At 47.5% G+C, this 14,448-nt stretch overlaps 1 protein-coding gene across 1 annotated transcript in view; it reads left to right on the plus strand.

Annotated features, from left to right (window-relative positions):
* LOC119383519 (N-acetylneuraminate 9-O-acetyltransferase) overlaps positions 1–13,130 on the plus strand; it is an 82,792-nt gene extending 69,662 nt beyond the window's left edge. The window contains exon 6 of the mRNA XM_049413119.1: positions 11,699–13,130. Coding sequence (XP_049269076.1) covers positions 11,699–12,521 — 823 coding nt within the window. The 3' untranslated portion in view covers positions 12,522–13,130. The remainder of the gene's footprint in view (positions 1–11,698) is intronic.
* The last annotated feature ends 1,318 nt before the right edge of the window (positions 13,131–14,448 follow it).

A 14,448-nucleotide genomic window follows, 5' to 3' on the forward strand; every position in this document is an offset into this window, starting at 1 on the left:
TTGTGCTCGGTCATGAAAGGTTTTCAGCTGTGTAACTTGCTCAGCAATATAAAGAGTTCACACATCTTTCCTAGAGAGTCGCTGGCAGTGTTATAATGCTCATGTGTTCAGTTGCATGGAAATTTAGCTTTTCCCATGGTTTACTTCAGATGACAGCATTGTCGGATTGCAACTTCAGTGTCACTTTAATTGTTTTCAACAGCTCACTTGATCAGCAATAATCAGCTAACTTGATCAGCAGTAAAAAAATCGTTAATTCGAACTCAAAGGGGACCATAAGATTGTTCGAATTAAGCGGAGTTCGAATTAGTGGGTAGGTGAACAGACATCGTGCCACACTGTGTGGTGTTGTGCCTGAGGCTCAGAGCACCATGGCCGAACGTGGAAGCAAGTCAACACCTGCGTGCTGCTCGTACCAGGGCGTCCACGATCGGGGAGAGGATCAACACCTGCAACCAACGAAAAGGCCACATCATAATGGACCTGATTTAAGGCCATGCCGGTCCGTTGTTAGGGAGAGTTGCCCCAGCCGACTTGGTCGTGCTGGCAGGCCTGTTCACTGAGATCGGAACTAGGTAAATAGTGTACATAAAGTATTTTCGTCCATCAACTTGCCCTTCTGACTGCTCCGAGCATGATGCACACCCGTGTTCGCACCGGCCACGCAACCCCAGTCCCAACAGTGGTGGCAGCTCGGTGGGATCAGCCAGCGTCAGCTACCCCAGTGTGGTGAGTGCCTCAAGTTTACCTCTCTTATTGCCAGACCTAGCTAGCCCACGTCGTTAGCGGGTTTTGACGATTTGTTGCTGGCTTGTAACTTTGCTTGGTCAGCCAAGAATTGGATGGTTTGACCGCTTGGTTTCAGTCTAGGGTAAATGAGGCAGAGTGCAGTGTCAGTATGGACAAGTTCAGTGTGCAGGACCTCCTTGAAATTTGCAAGGAGTTTGGCATTTGGGTTGGCTCTGCTAAGCAGAAACGACAGATCCTCCCGCCCATGGAGGCAGAGAAGATGACTGTCGAGGAGGCCCAGGAAGCTCATGAGGATATTCGAGCTAAAAAGGAAGCTGAGAATAACAGAGAGCTGAGCTAGTTGGAAAGGAAGATAAAGAGAATAAAGAGAGAGAGAAGAGGAAGCTGCCGAGAGGCAACGTGAGTTGAAACTAAGAGAACTGGAACTTCGGATATCGCTGCAAGCTATGCTCCCATTGGGAGGGAGCCAATAAAGATGGAAGACCTTTTGCAGCTGTTCAAAGTTGGCGAGGACATCACACTTTTTCTTGTTAATTTTGAGGGAACATGCAAGAAGGAGGGATTCTCCCTCGAAAGTTGGCCATAAGAATTGTTAACACTTCTTCCATGCGAGGCCGCCGCTGCAATAGCACAACTCAGCAGAGAGGATGCTAAAGCGTATGACAAGGTCAAAGGGCCGCTGTTGCATAAATGTCGCTTGTCAACAAAAGCATTCCGACAGCGTTTTAGGCATACGGGCAAGGCTAGGGAATCAGACCAGGGCACGCATGGGGGGAAGAGGAAAGATGGCTAACCGGCACGCTGAGTGTCTCGGACGTGGGAAAGGCTCAGTTTTAGCCTCAGTGTCAGACAGCTTGCAGCAACTAACTCAAGTTGATAAGGATACATTGTTCAGCCACTTTGATAGTGCAAGTTCGGCAGAATTTGAGAGCTGAAACGGTGTTGACAAGGTAGAGCATGTCGAGAACGAGGCCTTGGCCAGTCTGGAGTTAATGATACTTCCGAAAGACGTTCCTTGTGGGGACCAAGTTTGTTCCAGCAGCCCTGATGGGCTCAGTGAGGAGCTGGAAACCTTCCTCGTGCCTTGAAAGGACGTTTCGGAAAGCGTGCACAAGGATAGCGGGGTGGCTATCCACAGCAAGGACTCGACGCTTCAAGGGTTCAACGATAACGTCAGTGAGGGCCCAACATTAGATTTTATCAGCGCTGACGCAGATAAATTGGCCCGACAGTCTGACGTGGCGGAGAAATCAAAAAGGGTGAGCGGGATAGAAGGTGTAGCACAAGCACCAACGAGCTGCACGGCTCCACATGTCGCGACCCGAAGCGAAGATCGAGGCATTGAGAGAAAGGATGTTCACCAACATCGTAGAAAAAGAAAGAGGCAGAAGCGTTCAGCAAAGCATAAGCTTAGGACAGGTCCCACTCCGGCGCGAGAAAGACGGAAGTGTAGGCCAACGGACAGTTTGCAGAAGCGTAATTTGAGGCGTTCATTCAGCCACAAGCACCGAGAGGGGCACAGTGGGGGAAAGCAAGGTGCGCTCCCACAACGGAAGGCGAGGTTGAGATTCACAGCTTCGAGAAAGCAGCTGTGTCCGAGTCGTCAAAGTCGAAAGGTCCGTGTACAGCGAGTAACTAAGCAGAGCGCTGGGGCGCTGGGACGTTTCTGGCGTTCCATTCACCCTCCTGAGGAGAGCCGGCCGAAGGGCCGAATGAGGCGTGAATGTAGAATGCAGCTGATAGCTTGTGCATGTTGTAGCCTCTGGTGAGCTAGAAAGCCGGCAGGACCACGACCCCATCGGGTACGATTCAAGTGAATCTAATTGAGAAAAAGGGCAACGGTCAGTTTGAGCATTTTTGCACATGCGTGTAGCTTGAAAAGCCGTTGTTTTGTTCGCAATGGAGAATTCAGCCACTTTATTTTGTGGGTTACGAGATGTGGTGTAAAGTTTTAAGAAGAAAAACCGTGCAGTAGTAAAGGCTGAAGAGAGCATCGAAGTTCTTTTTCTTTAATCACTAGGATGAACTTCTGTAGAAAGTGTTTTTAGCATGAAAACTGTAAATTTTCTTGTTTTGAAAGGTTTAGTGTGATATCGTATGCGTTCACTTTCATGTTGATTTGGGGTGAATAGGCATTTGAGGAGAGATATCAGCATAGGAGCAAATCAGTTTGCGAAAGGAGTTTGGCACCGAGTGGTGCAGTTACTGTTACGTGCTATTAGGTGGACAAGCATTTGGTGCAAGGTTTTAGCATAAAACCAATGCAGATGTTGTGAGGTGCTTTTGATGTGCATTACACCTAGGGTTATTTTTGGTTGTACTCTGTGTGTTGTAACATAGGGATCAGCTTTTAGAAGAACTTGGAGGGATTAGGTGAGTGGTTAATGGTACTTTGAAATTTGCAACGCTATAGGAATGAGAGTCATTGAAGCGCTCAGGAGAGCCCAGTGCGAGCTTCCGATTACGACCGAGAATTCACGGTCCAGTGTGACGCGAGTGATCGAGGCCTAAGTGGCGGTTTTGTCAGAAGGATGACGATGGTAATGAACATCCCGTGCTCTGCCTGAGCCGAAAATTGAGCTCTCGTGAGATGGCGTACTGCGCTTCTGAGAAGGAGTGCACTGGCCTTGTGTGGGCAATTTAGAAACTAGCGTGCTACGTCGCAGGGTCACGGTTCATTGTCGAAACCGATCATTGCCTTTAAAAGGGTATGGGCTTGAGCTTGTTGGTTCATGGGTTTGAAACAGCGCATAAAGTACGAGGACAGCGCCTGATCCTGTCTGTTTCTTTCCGTGTCCTCGTACTTTACGCGCTGTTTCGATCATTGGCCTTTAACTGGGCTCAACAAAATGTCCTCCGTTGGAGCATGGCACCACAATTTTGTGGTTCGCTATAAAAAAAGTAAGCTGTACACTAACGCGGATGGTCTCAGTCATGCCTTCTGAGCTGTGGTATGCTTCTCAGGATAATTGGATGTGTTAGAATAACAGAGAGCTGAGCTAGTTGGTAAGTATCCTAAAGACAGGGCGTGCAAACACGGACACAAGAAAGATGTGGTGTCCCGACTTCTTTCTTGTGTCCGTGTTTGCACGCCATGTCTCTTTAGAATGGATGTGTTACTAGTACATATTTTATATGTCATATTGATAACTTGTTCAGTTAAATTTTTTCATGTGCTTTTCATGTCTAAATGTCTTGAGAGCTGTCACTTTTGTGTTTACTGTAGAGGCAGTAATTTTGAGCTATGTAGTGTCTATATTTTGGAGAGTAATCTCCCAGGGTTCGTAGCGGTCCTCGAAACCCTTGAAAACCATGGAATTTTAAAATGGCATTTTCAAGGCCTTGAAAACCCTTAAATTTGTCTGCGGTCCTTAAAAGTCCTTGAATTTCGTCAATCGAAGCACGTTCAGCCGTAATTTAGCGGATTTCCTTCGAGCGCCTGGCAACCATGTGCTCGAGCCAACAAAGCATTCAACCCAACCCGTTTCTCTAGCCATAACCATGCCATAACGCAGTAGTGTGGTTCCAGTACAAGGTAGCAGCAACGACGGAGCTAAGCCTAGGTTTTTCGTGGAGACTGTGTGCAAGCGTGCGCGGATATTCGCAGTCGCGTTGTTCATGGCGGCACTATGCCGGGCAAGTGGAATTTTCAGCCGTCGTGGTTATGCATTGCTGCTTATAGGGAATGGACTTCACCGGATACGTCAAACTCGCCTCGGGCAAAGTGTAAGCCATGTGGGAAGAGCTTCGACGTGTCATCAATGCGGGAGTCTGCCCTTAAAAGTCACACGAAGAGTGCAAGACACATTGAGAACACGAAAGCGACTACATTCCATGGTAACGTGCGGACCTACATGGTGCCAGCCGTTAATGAGCAACGCGTAGAGCCAGTTTCATCGTCGTCCGATGTGAGCAGCGTCTGCCAAGCGCACGAGTGTGTGACTGATGCGGAGATACTGTGGACCCTGAAGATGGTGACGTCCCACTACTCTTACAACTCATCATCCTGCACAGGGGATTTATTCAGGAAAATGTTCCGTGATAGTAACATTGCTAAGGCATTCTCCTGTGGGGAAATGAAGTCCGCGTGTGTTGTGTGTCATGGTCTAAGACTATTTTTTCTCACTTGCCTGAAACGCGAAGCGGCCGCAGTCTGATGGGTACACCATTCTTTTCGACGAGTCCTTGGACGACTGCTTACAGAAAAAACAGATGGACATCCACTTGCGGTTCTGGAGCACAACACCGGCGCACATAACGACACAATACTACAGGTCGCTTTTCATGGGACTTTCGACCGCCGAAGAACTCCAGGTTCCTTGACAGATTTGCCGCTGGAGAAAACCGTCCAGCTGTTGATGGATGGCCCTAACATAAACCTGAAGTGTTTTAGAGGATTGCCTGCAGAAAAAGCATCAAGTTCAATGTTTGAACTTGTGCACCTGCGGACACACACCATTCATAACGCTTGCAGGGCGGGTGTTGTTGTCAGCAAGTGGGGCCTAGAAAATCTTCTGTCAAGCCTCAGTGCCATGTTTCATGATGCACCAGCACGAAGAGAAGGTTTCTCCACTGTCACAAGCCAAGAGACATTCCCTCTGAACTTTGCTCCACATCGCTGGGTTGAGAATGTAGCCGTGATTGCACTGTGGGATGATGTGAAGAAGTATGTGCCTTTTGCTCGGACCCGCTGCTGTTGGCCAAACTTAAGTTTGTGCTTGGCATTGCAATGATTCTCAAACCATTCCTCACTGAATACCAGCTGGACAAACCACTGATCTTCTGTTTGAAAAGGGATCTGGACTGTCTCTTGAGAAAACTTCTCACGAGGTTTGTGAAATGCTCAGTGCTGTCAGCTTCTACAGAAATGATAAGCATACTAAAAATGGACCTCACAGACCCAAATAACCAGATGTCTGCTGAGAAGGTTGACATCGGTCATGCTGCTGAACAAATAGTCAAAGCTGCAAAGGTGAGAGCCAAAGAAGTATTTGCCTTTTGAATGGAATGCAAACAGTTCTTTATAGCTACAACAAAAAAAATTCGGGAGCCCACTAGCATATCAGCTGGTTAGGAGCCTGTCTTCGTTCGACCCCCGCCAAATGGCCTCAAAGCCTGATGAGTGTCTTCCAAGCTTCAGAAAAGTCCTAGACGCACTCATTGCAGTCAGACGATTAGATGAGCATGAGCACGATGCGGTACTTGGTGAATATGCAGAACTTGTGCAGGAGAAGAAGCCCAATCTGCGGCAGTTTGACAAACACTCTTCTAGTCTGGATGAATTTTATCTTCAGCTGCTAAAGATTGATTCATCATATATGCACCTGTGGAAGGTTGTACGACTTCTTCTAGTCTTGAGCCATGGACAGGCCTCTGTTGAAAGAGGTTTTAGCGTAAACCGACAGGTATCTGTTGAAAACCTCAAAGAGATCTCACATGTGTCGCAGCGAATTGTCTGTGATGCAGTAAGCAAGGCTGGTGGTGTCATGAGCATTGCAATAACAAAGGAATTGCGTAGATCTGTATCAGCTGCACACAGCCACTATCGGGCCTACTTGGAGGAGAGGAAAAAATGTGTGAACGAGCAGGCAAAGGCATCCAAAAGAAGCCAAGTTGAAGAAGAGATTCACAGTATGAAAGTAAAAAGGTGCAAGCTTGAAGAAACTATTGCTGACTTAACAGCTTGTGCTGACAACTACGCTGAGTGGGCAGAAGCTGCAAGTGAGATCTGTTTTATTTTGAAGTCAAACAACTTCAGAAAAACGGCGAAAGAAAAGGCTTTGGAACTTGCAGAAATTAATGAGAAGCTGAAAGGAAAGCTTCGTGAACTTAATATCTAGTCCACTGCCTGAAGATGGCCTTTCTTTGTGCGTGTGTGTCTGTGTGTGCAATATGTTTTAATTGTGCGGTGCAATACATCTTGAAATTTATTGTAAAAATGTATTTGCTTTTGCTTCTGTGAAATAAAGTATGAATATTTATGCTGTAAAAAGTGGCGTTGTCTTTTTCTGTGATTTAAAGTGTTACTTTAGGTCCTTGAAAAGTCTTCGTAAGGTCCTTGAAAGTCTTTGAAAACCCTTGAATTTTATTTCTCACAGTTGCTATGAACCCTGATCTCCTAGCGTTGTAGTTGAAAACTGTTTCAATGAAGCTAGCTGTAGTTTGAGTTTGTATTGTTTTTCTACTAGTTAGCGTGAGCATTTAAGTGAAAGGTAGGTCAACATTGTTTTTGTGAAGCGCGTAAGCTTTATTTTCAATTTCATGTCATAGTTAGTAGAACCATTTTATGTTCTTATTGTGATACGCATATGCCGAGAGCGTTTAGTGTGGATTTAGCGAAGCCTTTGAGCTTCCATTGGCTTCCTTGGTTGTTTACCTTCCATGCCTAAGCAGCTATACTACAATTACAATTCTTGTATTCCCTCGAAGTTGTTTCTATAACAACACCTGAAATTGAGGTCTGTTGTTCAACTCGTCGCCAACCCACTTCTCCTCGTTTTACTTAAAGCGGGAACGTTAGTTGTCAGTAGGATTTGTTTCATTCATGCCTGGCAGTTGGAGGGGGTGCGGAGGGCACTTGCAGCGTTGGGTGTGGCTGGACAATGGTCACCCTGTCGAGTTCGTCTTCAGAAATCCCGAGTCCGTGCGAGCTGCGTGTTCGTGTGGAATGCCATGAACGAGAGCAGTGATCCTGGGAGCTTCGCCTCGAGACCCCTAGATGAGCCTGGTGTCCGGCCGCATCAATTCAGCCGAGCCACGTTGAGCAGCTTGTCCTCCTGATGCATTGCTTGGCGGCGGGGGTGCTGTTGTGCCAGAGGCTCAGCACCGAATGTGGAAGCAAGTCAACACCTGCGTGCTGCTCGTACCAGGGCGTCCACGATCGGGGAGAGGATCAACACCTGCAACCAATGAAAAGGCCACATCACAATGGACTGGTACCTGATTTAAGGCCGTGCCAGTCCGTTGTTAGGGAGAGTCACCCCAGCCGATTTGGTCATGCTGGCAGGCCTGTTCACTGAGATCGGAACTATGTAAATAGTGTACATAAAGTATTTTCGTCCATCAACTTGTCCATCTGACTGCTCCGAGCATGATGCACACCCGTGTTCGCACCGGCCACGCAACCCCAGTCCCAACAGCGGGCAGAACCCAAAGAAGCCACATCTGGATTCGTTATCACGAATTAGGTGCAACTAGACGTTTGTGGCAGAACCCCAGTCCCAACAGCGGGCAGAACCCAAAGAAGCCACATCTGGATTCGTTATCACGAATTAGGTGCAACTAGACGTTTGTGGCAGAACCCCAGTCCCAACAGCGGGCAGAACCCAAAGAAGCCACATCTGGATTCGTTATCACGAATTAGGTGCAACTAGACGTTTGTGGCAGAACCCCAGTCCCAACAGCGGGCAGAACCCAAAGAAGCCACATCTGGATTCGTTATCACGAATTAGGTGTAACTAGACGTTTGTGGCAGGTGATTTCATAAATAAAGTTCATGGAGCTTTAACAGCGAACGAAATTAATTGATCAGTCACTTATACGCCAGAAACAAGCGCTGACATGCATAATGTGAACAGCGAGCCTTAATGTCGAAATATATGATGCTATTTATGCTCCAAAACACATTTATTTACATGGCAGGGTTAACACAATCAGAATTAAATGTAATCAAGCATATGCATTTGTTTGCGTATGTTCTGTCACGACTCTATGAGCATTGCTTGCAGCTTGCCCAAAAGCATAGCGTCCAAATTCTTGTCTGCTGAGAAATAACGTGCTGACACATCCAGTGCTGACGTGCTCCTCGGTTACCATGACCGCTTTTTGTGCACGCCGCACGACAACCTTCAATGGCTTGCACCGGAACACTGGCGGTGCCCGCTGCGGAAGCAGCTGTTTCGGGCACATGCAAAACAGATTGGTTTGGTTTTGCAGCCCTGTAGTCGTGTTTTGAAAGCGAGGCTCTCCCAATTCGAACTAACTGTTGTGGATACAGGTGCGTTCGAATGATCATCCCCCATTAAAATACGCAGAAAAGCTGTGCCGGCACCCGGGCATCAGTTTGAATGAACTGTAAGTTTCAATTAACGAGCCCTCTGCCGATGGTCTGTTTCTGTCTGGTTGTGCTGATTCCATGTTATACCTGCAAGGTTCTTTATGTTGTCACTACACGTAACCTGCTGCTTTCCTTGACAGTATTTCCATCCCTTGGCATACATTCCATTACACTAACTCAGGGGTGGAACTGCTGCACCATTCTGTGCCAAATTTCCCTTGCTGTGCCAAGCTACACTAAAGTGGGACAGTTCTTCTCAAATTTAGGTGATCATAGTTTCTGCTAAGGCAACACTGGAAGAATGTACGCTGATGGTTTACGCAGCTCGAACTGGGAGGCGCTAGCATTGGGCTAGCCCTAGAGTTAGCGCAAAAAATTTTTATCAGTGACTGTAGTTGGCCCATGGAGGATGGAAAAGCTGAAAGTAGGTCCTGCCCGGCCATACTCTTAAAGGGACCCTCAAACGGTTTTGAAGTTTTTGTACAAACACATTGGGCTGGTAGAGCAAGTCCTGAGGATCATTTACAGACCGTTTTAAGCTCTGTGCGTAAACTGTGTAATTTATTACAAGGCTTTGAAGCTGCGAATCGCCACCGATCACAGCGGCTCAGCCAAACGTGTTTTCAAACCGCCGACTTCCAGTGCGCGTCGTATTGGAAGTGCGATGTCACGCAGGAGGCTGATCTGATTGGATCCACAGTACACGTAACAGGCAATTTTTTTCGACATAACTGCTAACAAATGTTGTTCGTGATCTTTAAAACTCTTTATAATTTTTGGTTAAAAACCAGTCACTAATAAAGCGAACACAATCGCAATTTACAACTAGACTTCAGGACTTCTGGCACACAGCGAACGTCGACTACATGTGATACCACGCGCTCCATGTTGATGTGAGCTGCGCGACCAGTGTGTATCGTGAGGTTTCTGTTTGACATCATGAATCGCCCTTGCTGCATTGTGGGCTGCAAGTCCAGCGATTGGCGACAAGTGAAAAATACGACACCGTGTGCCTTTGGAAGGCAGCAGGCGCGCCGAGTGGCTGCAGTGCATCGGACTCTCTGTATCGGATCAACGGCAGGATATACGCGTTTGCGGTCGCCACTTTAAGCCGGAAGACTATGAGCTCAGTTTCGTGTTTATGCAGTGATTCGGCCTCGGTCTGAAGAGGTATCCCCTCAAAGCCGACACACTGCCGTCTTTGTTTTTTACCGGTGGAAAGGTAAGTTCACAATCGATCCAGATCGTGTGCTGTGTGTGCATAGTGCGCGGTTCGCACGTGGGCACTCACAAAATTCCACGTACTCTCGTTAATTATAACAACTCCGTCTCTTCAATGTAATGTGGCCAGTTTTGCATTAATTATATATACACAGAATGCACCTCGCCGCTTTGCGATTTCCAGCACTGATTAAAGGGACACTAAAGACAAACACTGAATTGGTTTATATTGATAAAGTGTGCTCGGAGAACTCTTGTGTAGTTTATTTCACCACCATAGGTTCATTATTGGAGGAGAAAACCAAGTTCAAAGTTTCATTTTTAATTTCGCGCCGAACTTTGTAATTCGTGACGCAAGAGATTTCAAAGAGCATTTAACGTACTTTGGCGCCACTGGCTCAACGAAATTTCCACAAACTCGTTATGTCAACTGACTGGCCCCCTCAGAGGACAATGTACTTCAATTTAACCGATTAGGAACTATGTAGGCCCAAGCAGGCGCCGTCAAAAATATGTGACGTCATGGCAAATGGTGTGGGAATTCCAAGGTGGCGTCGCCACCTGTATTTTCTTTTTGCGCGTTTTCTCGCTTATTAAGAGTCTTCTTGCAGCAAGCGTGGTGTTTTTGGTATCGTTGAAGACCACTTTACTAATGCGAGAAAATTGTTTTGCTCTTTAGTGTCCCTTTAAAAAATGGCAGGGTGCATGCCGGATCGCGAAATGGCGTGTCACTGTATGGGTTGAAACCCATTTCTCGGCTCATTTGGCGCAAACGCTCTTTGAGGCCGGGGTCCATTCTGAGCAACTGTCCGAACTGCCGTGAAACAAAACACACGCTGCTCAGATGGTGCTCGCAGGAGACGGACGATCAGCCGAGCGAGCGGCCCAGTGCCTGAGCCACCGGTGGCTACTGCACTGGCTTCGACTTACCGGAAGTGCCGGAAGTAGACGACGCAACGGCACGCAAGTGTTCTCGCACGTCACATCGTGACGCAGAGCCTCTTGAAGGCGGAGCTTAGCCCCGAGCGCTCGAAGGAAAAGTTGAGGGTGAAGTGGAGGAGGCGCGAAGGTAGTTATATACGTAGCTCCCTTAAAGGTGTAGCTTTTTTCGAAGGCGAGTTTACTCTGCCATACTATACTAATTCCTATTGCAGATGAAATTATTCATGCAGCGGTCAGTTTGAATTGTAAGATGGAAGCACTGATTATTTGTAATAAGGGCCACGAATCCACCGCGATATGAAGCCCAAAGCATGTAGGCAACATTGGCATGGGTCTCTATAGATGTCGTTTTGTCTAGCTTTCTCCTTCCGTCACCTTGCTGACTGACCTCGCAAGCCGTGGCGGGCGGAGCACAGGTTGTGATTTTAATTTTCAGTGTGATACATGCCGCTACTGGCATGATCACAGAACAAATCTTGGTAACACGGTTTTCAAGTGTGTGCATTTCAGAAAAATGTGAGCTTTTAGAAACCCGCTTAGAAGGTCATGAAAGAATTTTACAAACAGCGCTCATGAAATGCATATGGCTCAGGAACCTGCTCTCTGCTTTCGTAAGCGTTGAACCTGAGTGTGTTGAACGTGTTGAATCTCCAGCTGTGCTCACTATTAGAGCTGCATCGAACTTGGGATTTCCTATCAAGGTAAAGTGATACAAAGATGTTTGTGCAGTCTGCTACTGAGCCTGGCCCTGGGGGTGCGGCAGCGACTGTGGCCCACAAGTGAGTCGCCATTGCAGGGTGTGCTGCAGCAGCTGTCGCGGCTAGGCCTCATCATGGCCTACTTCTTTGTGTGTGACCGGACTAACTTCTTCATGCGGGAGAACAAGTACTACACGCACCTCAACTTTTTCCTGCCTGTGGCATATGTGTTTGCTCTGGGACTGTTCTTCACCGAGGAGACGCAACAGACACAAGTGCTGCACCGGGACCAGACGGACGAGTGGAAGGGTTGGATGCAGCTGGTGTTGCTGGTGTACCACATGACCGGCGCCAGCCAGGTGCTGCCCGTGTATGTGCATGTGCGGGCACTCGTGTCGGCCTACCTCTTTCTGGCGGGCTATGGCCACTTCTCGTACTTCTGGCACCAGGCGGACTTTGGGCTGCTGCGGCTGGCGCGGGTGCTCTTCCGCACCAACCTCCTGGTGGTGCTGTTGTGCCTGTGCATGAATCGACCGTACCAGTTCTACTACTTTGTACCTCTCGTCTCATTCTGGTTCCTTGTGGTGGCGGCCACCCTGGGCAGTCTGCCGCGCATCTCGGCTGCCTCGGCCGAGGCCAATCCACTGCACCACCTCTACGTCGTGCTCAAGTTTGTTGGCCTCTTCTCAGTCCTCACCGTGCTGTACATGTCAGAGGTGAGAGCTTCAATGGACAAGCCACTATCATACCCATATGCAGTTGCCAATTCTCACACACTTGAAAAGGACATCTATGTAGTTTGTTCTTTTGCTGTACTTGACACGACTATACTGTGCCAGTTGTGGATTGAATGAATGGGTGTGGAAATGATCATAGCATGCGCATTTTGCACTTCCACCAGCAGATGCATGGGAGTGACTGGTAGATGTATGCATAGCACAGTTGGTTTCCAACCTTCGGTTTCATTTCACGTGCATGGTGCCAACTGTGTGGGCAAGTACTAGTGCCCAGTTTTCATAGTTTCACGTCTCTCGCTCATTCTGGGTAACTGGTTGCACCCATAATCTCTGGCTTGTAAAGCTGTGCATACATTGAGGGGTGCGCTTAATAAGCCCTTGAAAGCATAGCGTTACGTCCAGCCATGCAGTGTCTGCATTTGCTTGCGATGAATGCTCTCTGAAAGCCTCATTTTCCGTTCACTTTTTTGTGGTGTGTCGCCAAAGGTTTGGGCTTGTGATTGTTAGAACCCAGGTTCTTTTCTTGCATTGGGTAAAAGTTTTTCTTTCTTTTTGCTTTATTAGGGTCCTTTGGGAATATTAAAATTTTGCATCATTTCACGTGCCAAAAGAGCCGTAGTTGTGTTTTAAAATGCACCAGTGAACGATGCATAAATAGGTGTGGGAGCACATGTCGCTGATGACCCTGGCATTGGCAGCAGTGACGCTGCAGTAAAACAGAGAGAGAAGTGCACTGCAAAGCAGCTAGTATTTTGTTACTGGGCCTGTAGTGACACAGACCTACCAAAAACTGTTAATCCAGGCATCGTATGTAGGCCCAGCATGTTTAGTGTGCAGTGCCAAAAGACCGAGCAAACCAGAATGCACAGGACAAATGCTCATCCGGTTTGTCTTTTCGCACTGCACTTTATATGTTAGCATGACAACTATTGCACCCTTTTGAGGAAACATAACTGGTAAGACAGCAACTGAATGGTGGCTCTGCTTTTGGTATGGTAACCATCTCGGTTCTGTGTATGTGCATCTAAGGAGGTGAACTTTATTGATAAGGGTTTGGGATAAGGAGCTCGATGGGTGGGGCCCCACTGCCTGACGTGACCTAGGAGTGCATCTCGGGGCTCAGAGCTGGCGTGCCTCCTTGACAGTGTTAGATATACTACTAAACTGACCTAAAAAGGCATTCAGAAAGACGGGAAAGATGCCCGTTTGAATCGTACGGAGGGTGTCCTCCCCTTCTAATGATTTATGGGGGGGGGGGGCTGTATTAACTGTATGTAACTGAGAGCCGCTGTTGTGTGGTGTTTTGTGAATACGCCGGTGATCAGATTGCGTTTGGGTTGTTTCCAAACTTCTGAAGCCGTAAGTAAACAGTGCCGGGCTGACTGCGTAGATAGACGGCAGCTGCGCACGCATCGCGTAACGACTAGTAGTAGACGTCCAAGACTTGCGCATTGGAGCGAGGCGTACGGCCGAGGCCGAATGTTTGTTTGCCTCCTAATATCAGAGCTCGCTTTTTCCCGTAACCTCCGCAGCATGTACGTCACGCATGTTTAAAGCATGTCAAATTTTAGCCCGTTCGGCTTATTTACCTGTTGCAGGTACGGCCCTACGTTGCCGTTCATGTTTTGAGCAGTTTAGAGGCTACCGACGGCTTGCTTATTAGATGCCGCCTACGCGTTCAATGCATAACGATTTCATCTGATATTTTTAACGATCAAGTGCTCATTGGAGCACCAAATCAGCTTTTTACCTGCAGCGAGACCGGTCCAAAAACGTAGAATGTTGTTCAATCACTGTGTATTTCATGTTTTAAAATAAGCTGCCTTGCAACTTGGCATTGCTGTGACCGTTCGTGACATCTTCCGTAGTTTTGCTAACTTTGTGAAGCGATCATTCTACGTAATACTGCGATTGTATAACTTGCAGGTGACCGTGGCAACATATGAAGCAAAATCAGAGAGAAATGAGGTAGTTATTATCTGAGCCAGGGAAAAGCTAGTTTTGACAACATATGAGACACAAAGGATAACATGTGGGTGGCTCT

Source organism: Rhipicephalus sanguineus, chromosome 1 (assembly GCF_013339695.2).
Source record: "Rhipicephalus sanguineus isolate Rsan-2018 chromosome 1, BIME_Rsan_1.4, whole genome shotgun sequence".
NCBI lineage: Eukaryota > Metazoa > Arthropoda > Arachnida > Ixodida > Ixodidae > Rhipicephalus > Rhipicephalus sanguineus.